The 21724-nt window shown below is 28.7% G+C and overlaps 1 protein-coding gene and 1 non-coding gene across 3 annotated transcripts in view; both read right to left on the bottom strand.

The window, feature by feature from the left end:
• Window positions 1-365: 365 nt before the first annotated feature.
• LOC136989320 (ataxin-7-like) overlaps window positions 366-21724 on the bottom strand; it is a 155884-nt gene continuing 134525 nt past the window's right edge. For both annotated transcript variants that reach the window (XM_067287444.1, XM_067287445.1), the window contains 3 exons: window positions 18512-19676; window positions 6929-7142; window positions 366-2319 (listed from right to left, as the gene is read on the bottom strand). In XM_067287444.1, the coding sequence (XP_067143545.1) occupies window positions 1868-2319; window positions 6929-7142; window positions 18512-19676 (1831 nt within the window). In that variant the 3' untranslated portion in view covers window positions 366-1867. The remainder of the gene's footprint in view (window positions 2320-6928; window positions 7143-18511; window positions 19677-21724) is intronic.
• Window positions 8384-8507, bottom strand: LOC136989341 (U6atac minor spliceosomal RNA). The gene has a single exon (XR_010882896.1). It is a non-coding gene; the product is annotated as a U6atac minor spliceosomal RNA (small nuclear RNA).

Genomic DNA, 21724 nt, shown 5'->3' on the forward strand with positions numbered 1-21724 from the left:
AATAAATTAATTAATAATGAAAGACAAAAGGAAAACAATATTGATTTATAAGTATAAAAATGTATTTCATTTTGTAAGTTTTAATACAAACAGCAGCAACAGTTTAAATACTCACTCCACATGCATTCTTAGATTTCTGTTGACCAAATGTCAGTACATGTACAGTCATAAAATAGGACAATTTAAGTGAAGACAAATGACTGTATCTAACAAATGAATGATTCATTTTGCAATACACTACAATGTTTTCCAAAAATCATCATTGCCATAAAGATAGTGCATGTTCTTTTTTTGTATGTGATTCATCATAATAAACCACACAATGTTCCATGAAATGTCTACACTCCAAATTTTATACACAAACGTAGATAAATAGGCTTTATTATATACACAGCATTTACAAAAGAAAGTGGTTTAGTACTAACAATTTAATCTTCATTTACATATAAGTTATTTTTTCAATAACCTCTGAGAAAGGTACTCAAGCGAGAAGACAAGGCAACTACTCACATGCAATAATTGACAATGAATGAGAGGTAACACTTAAAGATGACAATTCTTTCGGAGTTATGAGTAAATTAAACAGGAACTAAACAGCTGGATTTAAAATACCAGCAACATAAATGGGGTACCTATCTGTTAGTTTGATATTGGTTAGTATTTGGCAGTTTCAATTCTTTTGAGATACAGTATTAAAGTTATTTTTATTTTTTTTATAAAAATATCTTAAAAAGAGGAAATGAAAATAGTTTATAATTTATTTAAACTTTAAATTAAATGCAAATATAATAAGTAATTTCATTTATTTGCCAAATGAACATTTAGTTGAAAACTTAAAAATGTAAAGTGTACCAAAATGTGAAAGAATGTTTATGTTGTTCCTATGTACCATTCACTGCAAGCCAATATAAAATAACTGTTAGAATAGTAGAATAGATAACTTTCACATAATTCCTCGCTCTCTTGATCATATGAATAGGTAACATACATAAGTATGGACCAAAGTTTATACAACAATAACTTACTTGCCCAAATAACATTTTCTTTTGTAATCTGACACATTGTAATATGTTACACTTCACAATTCTGGTTTCTGTACACTTTTTAATTTTTATGAATATACCAAATTCATACCACTTACACAAGACCTTAGGTAGTGAATTCTCACATCCAAGTCTCTTGTGACAACAGATTAATTATCTTTATCCAACATGATAACTTCCATAATAAATACAATGTTGGAAGAAAAAATGTCCGTATTGTTCATTCTCTAAGGCATAGTCTCGTTTCCATTATAGTTCAATAAAAAAAGTTATCAGGATTTTTGTAATGAATTCTCTGATGAACACTGAGCTGGAATTCAAACAGTCAATTTTCTTTCATTTACACATAATATATGATTTACAAATATTCATTCATACATGCTTATGTGCATTTAATTTCACACTTATTTAGATTTACTCAGAAGAACAAGTGTGCAGTCATACTCACAAGCATACATTCATGCACACAGACACACACATACATATATATTTATATATATGTACATCATATCCAATTTTTGTAAAACACAATCCTTCTAATGACTTGGGATAAGCACAATGCAGTGCCAGATCTGTGAACATCACAACCACAAAATTTGGAGGCTTCAAATTCTTCTGTGATTTAAATGTTAAGACCAGATACATAACAATATATTAGAAATGTTCATGGAAAGTTAATTTGGTTGTTGACACCATTTAATAAATGATGAAACAAGTGGAAAAACTGACTTAGTTCCTTTTATGATTGCATGGTCTGATGTTGATTCAATACTATATAACATCTAATGAAATACATTCCCCAGGAACATAGGAAAAAGGCAATATTAAGTGGGCAGGGAAGGCGAACCTTGCATTTGTACAGCTGTCCTTCTAGTTTCTTCATTCTTTAATAACAAAGGATGTTGCTGCTGCTTCTGGGTGGTTGTTGATACTGTTGGTACTATACCAGAAGTAGTTAGCAATCCTGGAAAATTTAAAGGCATTGTGGCAGTGGCCAATGTCAATGAGGAGGGACCAGAACTTGTGGATGTTGACTTAGCATTATGTTTTCCTACTGTTTGTAGTTGAAGTTGACTGAGTTGGGCTGATGTGAGCATCTGGCTTGTAAATACTTGTTGGTACGTAATCGATGGAGACGGTCGAGTACCCGCCGTAACCACAGGTAAGGGTGATAAATTGACCGGTGGTGGCATGGATAAGTGAAACGTACCGTGACCACTTCCCGATGTCACTGCCAATTTCTGTATATTACTAGAATGCCGACTGGAACTTTTCACTATAAAAAGAAAAAAATCATCATTAAAATTAATATAAATTCACAAACTCAGCAACATTATTCTAAAAAACACAAAACTTTAAGATTAACAATATTCAAGACAGTAATAATAGATTTGTCATAAAAATTATATTCATGAAAATTCTTTAAAACCCCTACAAATGAATGTAGTATGAGATCAAAATACCATAATGATACCGTAATAATACGGCTTATTTCATATATGTAATGTCTTTACATTTTGATAAGTTTCTTAGTTTAAATAGTTATAATCCTCAATAATGATTAAAACAAATTAGTTACATTATGAATAAATAAATAGATTGTCTTATTAAAGCATAAAACTTTTCTTTCTTTAAGAAACATAAGTAATATTAATAAAATAATCTATCTCCACTATTTCTTAATAAATTTCATTAAAATTTTCTTTAACAGATCAAACTGTTAAATTTAATGTAATAATTAGCAATATTTAAAAATGATTAGATATGAGTGTGTTTCAATGAAATGTTCCAAATCACAAATTTTGCAAAATTTTTAAACTCCTACTTCAAATTTAAAAGAAAATTGTGATTTTCAGCAGTCTTGTAAGGAAATATTGCAAGTATATAAACTAAATTTGAAGGAGCTATATATATATATAAACCAAAATCTGGATCACTAGTCAAATTTAAATCTAGCCTGCCAATTATTTCTCATGTTATATTAAAGTTAATTTTGATTAATTACACATTCAAGTTTTGCTTAAAAGTAGGCAACTATACTACCAACTTATAAAAAGTTAATTGAAAATTTTTTGAATTTAATTGGATAGTTAGTAAATTCTGAAGAGTGACCCAAAACAGGAGTTAAACCTGAAACTTATGCTTATCAGACAAATGCATTATCAGCTAAGCTATCTGGACCTCTGCCTGTTTTTCTGGACTGAAGATGACTCAGCAGAGAGTAACAAGACAAGGCATGGTAAAGCTATACATGTTATGTATACAATATAATATTTAGATTTTGGCTATTATATTATACAGTTACATATCTATATTAAAGCTAATTTTAATTAATTAAAATTAACTTTAATATAGTTCAAAAACATAATCTGGCAATTCAGATTAAAGTACTTGTAATAAAGTAACAATATAATATTTTCTAAAATTAAGCATAATTGAGATGGGCACTTGGAAGTTGAGCTAATTAAAGCTATTAAAGACTGTTTGATATGACTTGAATGCTGAAGGAAAAATCAAATCTCTAAGAATTTGATAAAATAATCACATTACACTTCAAACAAACAGTAGATATATATTTGATATTCACATATTGTTTGAAATGTTGAAGTTAGATATATTAAATTTTGAAGCAACTTATAAAACTTAGCAATCTTTCTTTTCAGAAGTCTCTTGAAACTTGGTTTTCAGTTATAAGCTGGATTCATAATAATATTTATAAAGAAGGCAGAGATAAGTAATTATATATTGTATCACTCCTACAGTAAAAAATAATAATTTACAAATATAAAAAAACACCTCCATAAAGTACAGATACAAACTAAAACTTAAATAAATAGTAAAGTACATAAAAAGATCTGAAGCATTTATTTTATTTAAAAATCTTTCTGAATATATTTATACTAAGTTATCTTTAGTCATATAAATATACTTTCAGGTGAAACAAAAACAAATTTTAGAATATTAATATGAATTATACATTAATGTTATTTTTTTATAGTGCAGCATTTAAATTTAACACAAGCATTCCAATTAGAACATATTAACATCGATGTTAAAATTCACATCAATGTTCTAAAATTTATTTTTGTTTTACCAGAAGAAGACATTCTATACAGGTAAAAAGTGCTTGCGAAATATTTTGTATTTATTTTGTGTTTTACTCATCAAAACCTCATTAATGCTGATAGACAGTGCTCTTAAACTTTCATCTAACAATACAATTACAATTCTTCAATCTATGATGAGATCAAGCATAACAACATTCATTCACCTGGTAGTACTGAAAATGTTTACGAAAATACACCAATTTCTCAATATGTCATTTAAGTAGTATAAATTTTAGACTTGAACCACACTTTTTATCAAACTATATAACATAATTTTTATCATATGATTTAACCATGTTTATATTGGCAAAAACATGTTACATGACCAAAGTATTCTCAAACTGATTAATGTTTTGATAAAGCATTAATTTAGATATATGAGAAACATGTTCTAGCACAAATTTAGAATTATAAAAAATAAAGTATTACAATAAAATTTAAAATCGATGTCAATACAAAAGTGCCATTCATAACATAATTTGGCATAATCACCTGAAACTAATCTATTAAATTTTCTCTCCCCCATAATTTAAAAAAATATACAAAATCACTTATTTTCACCTTTCAGTTTAAACTACAATAAATAAAATTTAGAATCCCACATGCTATTTAAATTGTAAATATAAAGACTGACACAAAAAAAACCACACACACACACCAGACATAATTTTGGATTTTATATACATTACATTTTATTTCAAACACATTATTTTGGCAGACTATGCTACTGATAACTTCAAAAAATAAATTACAATTTTAAAGAAGCCATTCTGAATTTGTAATAAACACATTTTGGCAAAATAAAATATAATTTTTCATAATATACAAATATTTTCTTCATTTTTCAACAATTTTTTTGTTTTTTAATGAATCACCTTCAAAAATTTCCATTAATTAAATATAATAGATTTTTTCCCCTTGAACTGAACTGATTTCATATTTATAAAATTTCTTACTATTGTCATCATTTTGCTTCGTATCTTTTTACTGTGTTATTCAAAGCAATTGTAGAAAATTTACTGAAGAATATTTTACATTTTCCAGTTTATCATTTATTTTCATAAAACAAAACATCCAAACACTTTATTGAAGTTCAAATTTTCTCTTAATAAAATTGTATGATCACACATGCTGTTAAACTTATTCATTTACACCAAGAACAATTAAGAAGTTGATTATAAAAACTGTCTTAATATTAAATAAACTTAATACTGAAATCTTTATACAAATTTTTGTTAAATCCCAACACCAAATACATTGACATATTAAAAAAATCTTGATATTTTTTTCTTTTCAAGAGGAAAATAAACTAAACATTAACTCTTGATATTAAAAAAAAAAATACTTTAAAATTTTATTCTTAAAAAGTATTTTTCAACATTATTAATGTGTCAGTGGCTAATTTCTTCAACTACAGTAATACACACAATGTTATTCCACTCACCTTATTAAATTGTTTCTTCGCAACTTTCTAAGCTTCCTGTTCTAGTGATTATTTAGACTGTTCGGCATGCTTAAATCTTATGTTTTGATCTATTCCAATCTTGAGAATTGCTTTTATTAAATTTCACTTTATTTAGTTGCTTCAGATCTGCTGCAGACAATCATTATTAGCAGTCACCATTTTGAATTCATAGTAAATGTTTTTCTATGAAGTATATTTTTCATTTGCATTTATTTAATGCTGGCCTATTTTTTTCTTGATATCTGGCAACACGAGAAATGTGGAGAGAATTTATCCACATGTCCATTCAATTTTATTTATTTATATATAAAAGATAAAACTATTAAGATGTTATTACTATCAGTAAATATTAATATACAGTATATGTTTTTTCAAGCACTTCATCATCACAGTTGACTCTCAAAAATCCAAATCATAACGTATACTTTAATCATAGCCATGTTCCAAAAATTCATTCAAATGTATCTTAAGCATTAGCAAGTAAGACTACATATTAATAAATCAATCAGTAATAAAGATTTATAATAGATAAATAAGAAGAAGAAGAATCAAATGAAAAATTCATTGAAGATTTCTGCAATACTTGTGATTCTAAACTGAATTAATATCTCAAATTTTCTGAATTTTTGAGAGCTAACTGCACTAGAATATGTCAAACATTAAGTACATTTAATTAATTTTGACGATGATGAATAATTCATAAAATAATATAAATAAAAAGAAATCCCTATTTTGTCTTAAGAAAAGTTTCAAAATTCAAATTAAGAAATCTGACACTTTCAAATCATAAATAGAAACAAAGCCTTGTATTATTAAATACTAAAAAATTATTTTTCTCTCTTATTGGAAATAAAAAGTATCTTTAACAATTCTTTTTCCAATTAAAAATTAACACCAAAAAGTTTTTTGACTGTATAGAGCAAACTTAAATACTTTGTTTGAATTAATGTAACATGCAAAATTACAAACTGGAAAAATTCCCTGTAAAAACATAATACTGTCTTGAAAAAAGCTAATGAACAATAAGAAGCAATTGATATTTGAATAAAATCTTTGTCAGAAAATTGAGGATTATCTATCTATCTAAAATTAACAAAAAAAATTCTCTGCCTTCTTTAAAATATTCAAAACTTAATAACTGATTTTTCCTATCAGTTAATGTCTAAAATATCACAGAGTAGGATAGCTTAAAGACTATACTTACACAAAGAATAATTAAAAACTATTTCTAAGAAAATAAACATTTAAACTAATAATCTAAACTCTAAAATAAACTAATAATAATAATAATAATAATAATTAAATATCAATACCTTTTGGTCCACTACCTGTGCTACCTGGTGAAGATAGGTCTGTACTTGGACTTGGTGTACTTGTCCTTGATGCTGGACTCGTTGAAGCATGATTAGAAATGCTTGTTCCTGAAGGATTACTACTTATACTTTTCTGATTTAGAAAAGGTGGTGGTGAAGGTCCCAGACCATTATGCAATGGAGAAGATACAGGCACCTGAGGACTTACAGAATCCTACAATACAAATTTAAATACATTATGAATAAAAATTCAAAATAAATTAAATAATAAATTGTTTTTATACAAAATAGTGGCATATCAAATCAATGAATTTCATAAATCATGGAATAATATTTTATAAAATACAGTATAAGCTCCAAATAGCAGACACTGTCAGGACTGAGAAGTTTGTTGCTAATTAGATGTGAATGTAATAGATGTCTTATTTAAAGGGTCTGGGGACTGTTAAAATGTCTATTAACAAAATTTTCACTGTATATATTAAGTAACAACAGTCAAAATTAACAAACACTTTGTTCATTTCTAGCAAAATAACTTACAAACATTTTTGACCTAATTCATGCACTCTCATCAAGCCATGGCTTAAAAATTCTACATTCAGAATTGGAATGTTTGAAAAGAACATATTCAAATAATAATCATTGTAAATTGAATTTCCCAACACTTTCCCATTCACTCTTATATTTATAACTATTCTTCTGTTAGAACTACTACAATCATATTATATTCAAAACAAAGTAAATAAAAACATAACTAAAATAATAAACCCTGTCATTCTAACTCAAAAAGAGCCGCATGCGGCTCTCGAAGCCACATTTGCCCATGTCTGTTATATGACTATTAGAAAAGTGGACAGTAATTTTGAATGTTTTAAATAATGTAATCAGGTGTATATGTTATATAACATATACACCTGATTACATTATTTAAAACATTCAAAATTACTGTCCACTTTTCTAATAGTCATATAACAGACATGGGCAAATGTGGCTTCGAGAGCCGCATGCGGCTCTTTTTGAGTTACACACGGCTCTTGCTGAAAGTGTTAATTTCCGTTTTTTTATTATTGTTTTTACAATTTTATTTTTATAATTTCGTGAAAATATGTTTGTTAAAAAATTCAATATTTGTTTATATTATATTTATAGTATATAATAAAATCACGCGCCTTACCATACTATCCGCCACGACAATACAGAACTTTGGCTCCCATGCATTTTGCAAAACCTACATTTCAGCTCCCACTGAACTCTTGCTTGCCCACCCCTGTTATATAATATTCAATGAGTCTGAGTGTATGTTGAAGTGAATGTTTTAAATGTATTATCAATTGTTTACTTGGACATAACTTATTAATAGGACTTTATACTGGTGTTTTGGTTATTGACACAAAGATGAGATCAAAATCAGAAAAAACAAAATTTCTTTATTTTATCACCGGTAGTAGTTTTCCCTGAAAAATTTGGTTAAGTACCACTAAGTAGGCAGAAGTGCCTTAACAGTATTTGTGTTGAGGCCCAGAGGCCATACCATCCTTATCAAGGGGTGTGCTAACCGTCTCACATTTTCATTCAATTTTTCAGGAAATACTACTACAGGTAATAAAATATATAAATTTTGTTTTTTCTGATTCTGATCTCATCTTTGTGTCAATAACCAAAACACCAGTATAAAGTCCTATTAATAAGTTATGTCCAAGTAGACAATTGATGATAAAGTATAATTAAGGACTGTAAGGCAACTAAATTTACTCGAATGTTTTAAATGTTGAGGAATTTGATTTACAACAATCCTTATTTAAATGTTCTGTTTGAATATTCCACTAATAAATGTAGATATTTTATGCTGTGGTCTGATGATGACCTATCAATTAAGTTAAAACATTTGTAAATTAAAATATTTTGCTGGAAGCAATCTTAATTCTGACTATTGTGGTTCCAGTTTGGTTTTTACCTTAAGTAAAAAGTTTTTGCCTAAGCATTTTTTGACTTGATATCATTTTTCAACAACATATGGTACTTTTATAATAATAATGCCAAACAACCACTGAATTACATCAAGCTACTTTTCTGCGAGTATATTTAATTAATTACTAAATAATTTGTCATTAGAGAGAGGAGTTAGGCATTATATCTTATTAAATTTAATAATTATAATTAAATTAATATTTATTTATTAAATAATTTAGAATACTCTGGAAGGAAATAATCAGCCAAGATAACGCCACCCTTTCGAGACAAATTATTTAGTAATTAATTAAATATAACTGTGCAAAAGTAGCCCGTTGGGCATCAAACTACTGACAAACAATTTTGCTTAAAGTATATCAAAAATGTTTTATTCATACCTAATACAGAAATGTACTGAACTTGCTACTGGTATTAATGAAATACTGTACCTCCAATCAAACCTATTACAGTTTACTGTGTAGGAACCTCTATCTCAAAATTTGTTCATCTTGAATTTTTTCTTGTTCCCATGAAATTCGAGACAGACAGGTTCAACTGTATTCTTTTGTATGCCACAAGCTAGTTTTTCAACAGTTAAGCTTTTTTCATTACATGATTTCTTTTTTGAAATTGGTTTTAAAATACTATAAGACAGTCCATTTAATAATTCATGAAGAATATTTAGTTGTTAATGAAGATTTCTATAGCAGAGACATAGGATCCTCCATAGGATACCACTTAGAGATGATTATGACAAGACTGAGAACAAAGTTATGGAAGATTTGGGAGAATATGTCGAATTAATATTACAATATATAAACGATGTTATTGTTATTTGGAGAAATAATGGTATAATTTGTTGCTTTATGGAAACCTTTTTCGATACAATCTTAAATCTGACCCTAAAGCATAATGCTAAAAGAAAAGAAGCATAATGCTCAGAGCATTCTGTGAATTTTTTGGATGTTTTGATTCAGAAAAAAAGATAAGTAACATCTATGTATTGAAAAAGTACTTTTTTGAACATATATTCCCTAATAGTTTGTGAAATCCTAGAAAATATGTTTTAGCAGCATTTAGAATCCTACTACATAGGGCAATAAATAGGAGCAGATTAAGCTGACTGGGAGTTCCTGGCAGTAAGTTTATAAAACCCCAAAAAAGTGTTTAAATACATATACAGGTACAAAAAAACCAGGGCTTAACTATAAAAAAAATTAAACACACACATGTGATTTAATATTTTTATTTCAAAACCTTGCAATAAATTTCTCTTTATAAACATCAAGCATAAAATATTAAAAAATATATAAAAATGAAAATTATAACAAAAAACATTTTTAAGAAAAAAAAAGACAGATATTTAAGTTGAAGTAAAAAGTTAAATTTTTCCTCAAATTTTCTTTGAAAATCCATCAACTATTTTCAAATCATTACTGTTTAATACAAGTATAACATACATCATGAAGCCTGATATGTACATAGAAACATCATCAAATGATTGGCTAAATAATTGGGTTATAACTCCCCTAATTTTAATAATTAATACTAACTAATTTGCTAAACTAATTTGCTACTAAAGGTAGACATTAGGTGCCATCTCATAACAAAATTAATAATTATAATTTCAATAAATTTATTAAATAATTTAGAACCATCTGAAAGAAAAGAACTGACCCAGGGCAGGGCTTGAGCCCGCAACTCTGCTTGAGGTGTGGTGTGCATGTCAGTCGCATCACCTGAACCCCAAGTAAGCCTTTGCTTCCAAATGTATTTAAATTTAGATATAACCTTACACATGTTTAGTTAAGAGATGGCACCTAACATCTACCTCTAGTAGCAAATTACTTCATATTAATTATTAAAAATTAGTGGAGATATAGCCTGATTATTTAGGCGATTGTTTGATGGTAATGTTTAATACTTCTTGTTCTATTTACAATAGCATGATACTTTTCTTTTTAACCTTTCTTCTAGTATCATACTTCTTAGATAGTTTTTTAAATTCTTTTTAAGACAGGAAAAGATATTTCTCCCAATGAATTAGAAATAAAAATAGTCAACTTTTTATTTGAAAAAGTTGACATTTTTCTTGCAACCTGATATACAGTCAAACCTGTTTTTATGTGGTGGATAGGGACCGCATAAAAATAATAATAATAAAAAAATCGCACGAAACTTTGCGAGTGGCTATAAAAAATAGTTTTCGCAACACAATTAAAAATATATTTTTTTATGCGGTCAATAGGGACCGCATAAAAAAGTCTCACATAGAAAATAACTCAAAACTGTACGAAATAGAATTTATTGACAACAGATGTCAGCACTTGACTGCATCGTCTCGTCTATCGTCTGTTTTACATATTTTTGTCCAAGTGGTGTTTTGTTGACTTAAAAAATAAATTATTTCATTTTTCGCATATTCATGCAATAATATTACTATAATAAGTTCATTTATGCTATAATAAGTTTATTTAGCTATAATAAGACAACGTGAGACATGACAAATCGCACGAGACTAGTCGCCAACTATACCGCACAAAAAAAAAATTGCATAAAAAAAATCGCACAAATAAAACATCACACAAAAAAAGACCGCATAAAAACAGGTTTGACTGTACTTGTGTAGCAGTATTAAATTTGTTTTTATGTTCTTTTAAAAACAGTATAAACTATTCCAATTTTTCATCAAAGTACATAATGACTGTAATGTTTTTATAGATCTTTAATTTTCTTTCTATGTAGTTATTTGTTCTGCTATAACACTTTATAAATAACATTAAAATAATTAAAAATGAAATTTTCCCACTATAAAAATAAATAATATTTTTATCACTTAGGCTACAAAAAAGGAAAGCTTTTTTTTAACAGATGTATTTATCCCATTCCTCAAAAGTTAAAAATGTCATATCAGTTGCTTCTTTTTCTACATCAAAAAATTCACCACAGAATTTTTAAACAAATATTCTAATTATGTAAAGGATCTGGTTTATTAAAATCATGTGCACTCAATTATAGTGATAGCATCTTTTCTCTGTAAAATAGTGTTCAAAATTACTGTTATTAGCGTCATTTTATATTTATTCAGTTTCTTAAACAAAAATTTAGCTTCCACTACAGTTATTTTTTTCTGTAATTTGAAGCACAGATGTCAAATAACGTCTCTTTTATATGGGTAAAACCTATTTTTAATGCCAGTATAACATCTGCTCTCACTGACCATCTAGTGTCAGATAAATCCTTTTTACTATTAATTAAAGGATTTTCACACTTCAGCAGCTTTCTAATACAATTTGCAAGGAATGAGTAATCAGAAAAAATACTTTTTGCACAAACATAAAATATTGAATATTAAGTTTGTTGATTCAAATTTACAATTGGAAACTAATAGATTAGTTGACAATTGCAAGCATCATGTATTCAAAAACAAGTTGATTAACATGTTAATGATAAGTAAATAATTAAAGTATTATAATTCCTTGAGAAGCTAGACCCCAGAATAGCTTGGTCTCTGCATTACATGTAATTAGAATTTCCAACAGCTGAGTTACAAGAACAAAAGGATTTTTGATTGCAAAAGGACACATTGCAGCAGAAATTTTTCAAAGAATGAGTGCAATTGTATGTTCACTACTCTGGAAAAATCAATGAAGTAGAGAAATGGTCCACACAAGATCTCTCTAGTCAAAGATTGTTAAAGGACAATCATCATCCTAGCCAGTTGCATGCTTTCATTACAGAAGTGACCATAGCACAAGTGAATGATTGCACCCAAGCTAACAGATGCATAATGGAGAAAAAATTTGCAAATATTGTGAATATTAGTCATAGCAACAGCCACACCATTATTGGTGATAGATTCACATATTGCAAAGTGCATGCCCAATGGGTGCTTTGATCACTTAGTGACAAACAGAAGGCAATACATATTTGATTACGTCAGAAACATCTCATTTGCTACTGACAGGAAGGTGATACACTCTTCCATCATATAATAGCAAGTGATGAGTCTTGATGCTACCTAAAACCCATGGTCAAACATGCAATTAAAATATGCATCACCACCGTCAGCCAAAAAATTTAAGACACCCAAGTGAGGGGAAAGATGATGTCATTTTTCTTTGATCATCACAGTCCTTGTGGAATTTGAGCATGGCTGCAAAAGTAATTCTGAAGCACTATATAATCATTCTTGGAAACCTGCATACCTGCCTTAAAATAAATGTACAGGTTGTTTAATACAGGGAGTCATTTTGTTGCACAATAACATACATTTCCTATATAAACATCTGAAAGCCTGATAATCACATTAAAGCCAAATGGTTACCAAATTAAATCAGGCTACATTACTGCTACTAATACTAAACATCTACCTCTAATATTTAATAATTACTTAGTATTTAATTATTAGCAGCAGTAATGTAGCCCAATTTAATTCAGTAATCGTTTGGCTTTAATGTACAGTACATTCCCATACTGTCCACAGAATAAAGGGCAAATTGATGATTAAAATGGGAAACATTGAATCAACCATCCTGTATCTCAGATTTGTTGTCCTGTGACCCATATTTTTGAGAACCTCAAGATCTTGAAAAGCAAGAAGTTTACATAAGATACTGCAGTGGAGGAGACTGCTTGGAATTGGGTTCAGTCATTCAGTACCACCCAAGAGAATTTTATAAACAGTATCTATCATCTGGTATCACAATGGGAGAAGTCTGTTGCTAACAATGATGGTTATTAAAATTGCTGGTGGAGATACTGGCTATATCTATAAGTAAAGCACTTCAAACACACCAAGAAGCCAGCAAAAACAACTAATCTTTACTGCAAACAAATATTTTACTGTATAAATACTTTATTTTACCATAATGGAGATTATTAATATGCAAGTTGATTTCTGCAGGTTTTATCAGCTGTTATATTTCATTTCACTATCCCTAATAAATTAATTAGTTCTTTAAATTGTATATATCAAATTTGTTGTAAATTAATTATTAATTAGTAGAATTATTTTTAAAACTTAGTCCATCACTATTTGTTTTTACTTTTCTGTTGTTTTAAAATTTTAGTTCTATTCTAAATATTCAAACAACTGAAAAAAAATTCTAAGTTAAAAGACTGAAAACACACACAACTTTATATTTCTCTAATAGACTTCTTCAACCAGATTCCTATGGTACTAATAGTACATTAAATAATTTTTAAAAAATCAGGTTGAAGTTTCAGATTATTTCATTATTCATTCATATACAGTTTAACCCGATTATAACGTCATCGGATGTAACAACAACCCTAATATAATGTCAAATTTTCATTGGTCCCACGATTTTACTATACTAGATAATGTTAAAAAACCCACTTGTAACAACATAAAACCCTGTTTTAACATCATATTTAAAGCACTCCCAAATTTACAAAATTAGATTACAAATTTTATTTAACAAAAAAATACTGTGTTCAGTTGTAGGGTCAAAGTCCACTTCCTAAAATGACTGTGGGTGGTACTCTCCCACATGACTTTGGTGGGGTGAGATTTGCCACACTTTTAAACGACATGACAATTGGTTATCATCAGTTATTATGTACTCATTTTTAAATTACTTTATGCTAAATTGTTAAATATTCTAATATTTTTAATATAACATATTATATCAAATACTTTATAAAGAAATAATTGAACCATTTTTAATTGGCATACATTAGTTTAACCTTTTGTTGCCTTTTGATTTGACATTATTCTCAAAACCGGAAGTTCCACCATTATTGAAACTTAAGACAAATAGATTTTTCTTACAAAAGGTAATTTTTGAAATTTTTATTACATCGATGTATACTTAGACATAATAATGTAAATAAAGTTGATTTAAACAAGTAGTTTAAATCATACGATAATAAATTATCATCATAATAATAGATACAATATACAGTATTGCCATCAAGAAATAATTTTATGGTAATACAAATGATGTTAAAGTAAAATGGATTTTATAATAGATTCTTGAACACACTTGGTACTTTTTATGGGACTGAAATTATGACCCCGCAGATAACACTTGGTTATAACGTCAAAAAATTGCTGGTTCCATGGATGATGTTATAATCGGGTTAAACTGTATTTCCAAATAACATATCACATTTAATAGCCATCACCAAATAAACTATATATTAATTCTAACAAGAATTTTAGGAATTCTCTAAAAGCTAATGGCCTAAAACAAAATAATTTATTAGTCTAGTAATAGTCTAATAAACAGTCTAGTAGTAAATATTAAAATTGTAAGTTTTATTATATATAATATCTAATTCTGCTATGATATACATTAATAAAACCAGAATTTTATAGATTACAAAAGACAATTCTCCAGTTAAAAAGCAAATAAAAATAGACTGAACAATGACCAGTGTTTCCACTGTCAATTACCATTTATTCATATATAAACATCCCAAGAACCCAATGTATTAATAAACCAACCATCAGCCAAATTAATCAGACAGAAATTATGTTATTTAGCATAATTTCTACCCAATTAATTTTGCTGTTGGTTGACCATTTTTTTTTCATTTTTTGAATGTCAAACATATAGTGATAACAATTTGAAATTGAAAAGTAGCAAAAGCATGTGCCATTGCATTGATAGTCCCAAATACTATCATCAACAACACAGAACACTTTTATATTTTACTGCAAAAAAAAAAAACACATTTTCAGTATTGCCATCTCTTGGAAAGAAATAACAAAAATCATAATTAAATTTTAGATATATTTTTCCTTTCCTTTTACAGAAATAAAAGCTAATTAAAAATTAAGCACCATAAAAAAATTACAATAATACTTATGTTAAAATCGATTTTTTTTTTATATTACAAAATAATGAAATACATATAGGTTTCTATACAAAAATAGCTAAATTAAATGTCCTATTAACATAGTAATACAAGTTGATGGTAACAAGTTATTGGTAGCTTTTTTTATTATATAACAAATGAATTATAACCATGTATATTTTATCCTCAGAACATGTATTTCATAACAACAATTTTAATTATTATTTATGAATGGAAATATGAAAGTAAGATCAAATGAAAACAAAAAAATTCTACAGATATTATAGCAACAATCAGAGTAAAAGTGAAAAATTTATATAACTTTATTATTGAATTTGAAATTTACTTATAAATGTTCATACTTTGAAATTTAATTGCAACAAAATGAACTGATATTTTTAATTGTCAAAAAATAATTATCATTTTCTACATGAATTTACAAAATTTGAAGGCAAGCATATTATGAGAACAATTCAACAAAAAACAAGGATAATGATCACTACAGTCACAACATAATCTCTTTAATTTTGTAAGTCCTTCCTTTTTTAAAATTAAATCAAAATCTCTTCTTTTTTGACATTAATAAAAAAAAAAAATGTAAAACCTGAAATCTTTCTTTAGAAAATTTTCTAAATTAGACATGATTTTAAGGATTTTTGAAATATTTTTTGATAAATATATCATTTTATTGCATCCAAATGTAGCACAAATTCTGCCAATCATATTTCTCATAATTATCAACAATATGAAATTATTTACACAAATCATGCATTTTAACTCTTAGTTGCCATATATTTATTATTTTTGTGCACTAAAAGATGCTAAATTGCTTGTTGTAGGCTTTTCAATAGTGTGTCCTATATTGCTTTTATTGTATTTGTGGACACCATTTTCTTCCACTTCTTTCTAATGTTACTAAATTAATCTTATGATAAGCTTTCAGCTGCTTTAAGAAGAAAATTGCCTCTTATAAAAATGCTTGACATTATTTTATAACAGTCATCTATATTTAATATACATGTAAGAAAATGGCTTTTTTATGTACCATATAAATAACTTGCTAATTTGAGATATTATAGTAAAAAAAAATAAAAAATTACTTTTTTATGTATGATTATATAATAAAATATTACATCTTCCTGCAATAATGTATAATATGAAGCTTTTAACATAAAATGATTTTATATAAAATCATTTCTACTTGGAGAAAATTAAATAAATTCCAGAGGAAACATTGAATAATTTCATATTACTTCAATAATTTGACTTAGAGTATATAATATTAAATTGGAAAATGCTAACAACTGATTAAATTTTCTAAAATTATCTATCAACAGTATATATAGGGTGTACAGTACATTTACACATCTTTCTAGACTTGGTAAGGACAGGTTATGGATTGCAGCAAGCACAAATAAATCAGATATTATGTCACCATGACATGCACCCATTTCATTGCTATCTACAATCAGCACAACATGCAGATGCTACAGTGCCACACAGAAATTTGAGTGGTACAACATGTTAAATGTTAAATTCACAGCATGATGAACCATCATGCTGTGAATTTAACACAACTGTGCCATCCAAAGGTTAAAGGCTCCATTTCCATAAAAATTGAAAATCAAGTTATGAATTTGTCATCATGCCTATATTTAGTATCCTTTATCAATACTGCCCAATATGTTCTGTAATTATTACAGAACATTTTTCATGCAGTACAACCCCTTCAGCACATTTTATGGACTGACAAGGAACTATTTTCCACAGAACAGAATGTGTAACCATCACAACATGCACCACTGGGATGAGTGTACACCATGTTTGTATGCAACATATGTATTAATAATACCAAGTCCATTTATCTTAAAATAGGGTGTGAAATTTGGGGTGAGCAGCATCTTAGTGATTGAATGCACAATAGGTTAACAATGATATGGATATACAAATGATCAAATTTAATGCAAATTCCAATCATCATTAAATCAAACAATATTAACCTAACCAATGTATCACTGCTAATCTAAACCACTCCTACATTTCATTCACGTTATTCAGCAATGCACTGCTACCCGTTGTACGTTATGCAGCAAAGCATTCACTTGTTATATTTGAAAGCCTGTTCTAGGATCTCATATTCGGAATGCATTAAAAGGTGATAGTATGTAGTTTTTCATGTCTACAACTTCATAATTGACAATATTGCACTATTTACATTAGATGGTGAGATTACAACAACCTCCTTTAATGAAAGGGCTGGAAAGATGGAAATTCACATCATTGTTTAGCACATGCCAGATATACTATACATTAGAAAAAGACTACAGTGACTGCACTATTACTTTTTAAAATATTGGCCAGGGAGAAATTTTTGTTACAACCCTGATTATACACCTCCCATTATGCTTTAGTAAAAATTTAGACATTTTCAAGCTTTGTGCTCATTCAGACTTTTGATCAGTTAGTCAAGAACTCTAACATACAAAACTTTCAGCCCATTTCACAAAGGCCAAAACCCATAAGAATTGTGCAGAGTCCTTTTTGTTAAATTTTTTTTTACTTTGTTATTTAGTCAGATTTTTGTGAAACTTTGCCAATATTTCATTCTGCACATCCATATAAAAACCAGACACTTGTTAATAATATCATATTCAACAGCAAAACATTGTTTTAACAGAGTTGTAATACTTGAAAATAAACTATTACAGAAAGTTAAATCTATAAAAATATAATTTATAAAAATCTGGCCAACTATTTCTAAATTATTATTATTATTACTATTACATATAGAAGTAAAATACTTACTGAGCGTAAAAGCGGGCTTGTAGTTGCAGAAGGACTTGATAATGTTTGAGGAGATGTATGATTATTAATTCCTCCGTTATTTGAGTTCCCATTTCCTGAACTTTCTAATAGTAGGCCCATGTTTAAAGCATGAGTAACAGTCGCTGTATGATTAACAATCATTGTTGGTTTACTAGTACTAGGTTTACGAATTTTTGTTTTACTTTTGGCACTACTCCACACTGGACCAGTAGTACAAATAGTAGTAACATTGTTGTTTGGACCAGACACTGTTGTAGCTATATTTGAACTTTTATTGCTACCTTTACAATTTATTGAATTTGAATTTCCAAGTTCTGTTTCACACCCACTTGTATTTTTTTGTAACTGTGAAAGTTGTAATCCTGCAGCACCAACTGTTATTCCTAGACCACTTGGTGTTGCTAGAAGTGTTGGCATTGCACTGCATGGCCTACTGACTGTAACAGAATGTAAAAGAGCACTAGTAACTGGCAACTGACCATTTAATATATCAACCCCTGTAACCACAACACTATTACTATCTTTTGTTCCCCTATTTGATGTTCCACTTTGTAAAGTTGCAGAAACGTTCTGACTTCTAACAACTGCAGGAGATAACGCAAGATTGTTGCGATTAGTTACGAGATGAGTCGATACCTGAAGTTGTGACAGAGCTCCTAAATGGTCTCCTATAGTGAGAGGAAGAAGGGGTATTTGTGGAGGCAGAGCAACAGCACTTGTTGTTGATTGAAAGGTAGACACACTAGATGTTCTTGCCACATTACTTCCACCATTTGAACTTGATGTCAATAAAGTGTTTCGTTTCTTCTTCGCAGAGTTATTATTATTAGTAGAACCATTTCTATTTGCATTAAATGTCTTCTCTCTTATTTTAATTTTATTGGATACAGATTTAGAATGTGGTGGTTTGGACCCAGTTGTTATTGATGAATTTGATAATGATGATTTATTATTCACTGATATTGTAGGACGGGATAACCCAGAATGAATAGGTGAAGAAATAACTGTCTTCATTTCTCCCATCACTGCATTAAGATTTTTACAAGGCTGTGAAGAGGCAGGCTCAGAGCAACTAAAACTATATGGATCACTAGGATCAACAGGTTCTGGAACTGGTGGTAACCTCGATTCTACACACAATTTTCTGTAACAGAAAAAGAAAAGATTTTTAATGCTTGATATTTTCATTAAACAAATAATACAAATTTATATTAATTATTGAATTTAATTTTTGATTTTATATGTTTAAAAAAATATTGTAAAAAGATAAACTGATTTCATATAACACCATATCATTGTGCCCATAGTCTTCTTGTCCAGGCATCATACCATATACACTACACAAAAATGTGGAAACATTAGGCCTTAACAACAGCACCTACATTACATTACAGAAACAGTCACACTAATACACGCCATATAATTATGATTCTTAAACAGAGACAAATTACATGATTTTTACATAAGAAAGTTTTCCTATAGCCATGTCTTGATCTTGGTCTATCACCACCAGGCAAATCAAATTTAGAATGGCAGAAAAAAAATTTTGAAAATGTTAGAATAGAACATATCTTTTATATTTTATGCTTTTATTAATATTTACAATGTAAATTATAAATATTATTCATAATATAAATATTTTGTATTTACACCATAAATAAAGACAAAAGATATAAAGTACTGTACACGAAAGCCTCTCTTTTATGATACCATGTTTGCCAACATTCTCCTAATCAAAAAGAGTTTTTAGGTTTAACAAGTTTTACACATAAGAGAAACTTTGCATTTGGTAGTTTGCAACTTAGTAGTACAATATCTTTCATTTCAACTACCACTACCACCTCCAAAAACAGAGTCCCAGTGGGCTCATCCTTATCTGTCATTTTTTTCAGAATTAATAATTCAAACAACAAAAAAAGTACAGCACTTTCCTTACTCCCTATCAATTCCTTATCCTGAGGAGATCCTCTTGTACCTCAGGTACATAGATGACACTTTTTGCCTGAGAGGGCTTCCCAGACAAATTAAAACAATCTGTGAACTTTCCTCCTCTTACATTTCCATCAAGTTTACTATTGAATGAAGTGATGAAGCAATAAGAACCTCTTTTCTGGATTTAAGCATAAAAAGATTAAACTCCACCCTCTTGTTTGGCATTCATCACAAATTCAATAGAATCTCCATAGTTATCTCAGCCAGCTTTCTTACAGCTGGATAGATACAAAAATGCCACAATTCACCCCATCCAACCAACAACAAATTGTGGAGAAATTAAAGTTTGTCATTACTGCTATTACCAGTGCTGGTTACTCCTTAGCAAAAATTTAAATTCCAAACCAGAGTATTATTTTTCTCTTTCTTGTTGCTACTGTACACAATAAGAGGGCATGTGGAGTGTCTGGATGTAACAATTCCTTACTTAGACAGCATATCCTTAACAATCTACACTTGTTCAATTATACTCTCCCTATTAGATCACATTGTAACCAATTAAGATTACTTTGTAATGACAGACTCATATGCAGCACTGGAAAGTTAGGTTTAAGATCCCCTTAAACACAACATCTCAAGTGCTTGAACACTATATAGGAGCAACTATAAGAATGTTATCACACTGTCTCAAAAAACACTAGAAACCAATGATTTTTCATGTAAGGCAAGATTGTCCCTGTCATTGCACGACAACTTACATAATGTAGGCTGGAGAATATTTGGTAAAATAAAGCCATGAGATCTAGACATGGGCTATGCCTAAAGATAAAGAGCCCACAAAAGGAATTGGGAAGTGAGCAACGCAGCAATTGTCTTAATTACAAAGGAATGTCTTGGATATATTGACTTCTTGACATAGTTAGACAGATATCTAAACTTGGATGGGAAATACCCCACCCTGCACACAGACAGAAATAATCTGCAACTCTTTGTTTACATATGCTTGGATGGATGGAACTAAGAATGCTCTACATATGAGAGTGGAAATGACAGAATTACAAAGGATGGAGGCTGAAAAGCAGTGGCAGGGACAATATGTGACAACATACCAGCCTTGTGATGGACAGAAAACATAAGCCCAGCAGGCAATCTGTGTGTAGTTATGACTAAAAATGATATCTTTGCACCTTGTTCTTGCTATATAGAAAAATTAATTGCGGACAGACAGAAGATAACATGTCTATAAAAGCATACAACTCT

The sequence above is a fragment of the Centruroides vittatus genome, unplaced genomic scaffold (genome assembly GCF_030686945.1).
Source record: "Centruroides vittatus isolate TY-2023 unplaced genomic scaffold, ASM3068694v2 scaffold_464, whole genome shotgun sequence".
Taxonomy (NCBI): domain Eukaryota; kingdom Metazoa; phylum Arthropoda; class Arachnida; order Scorpiones; family Buthidae; genus Centruroides; species Centruroides vittatus.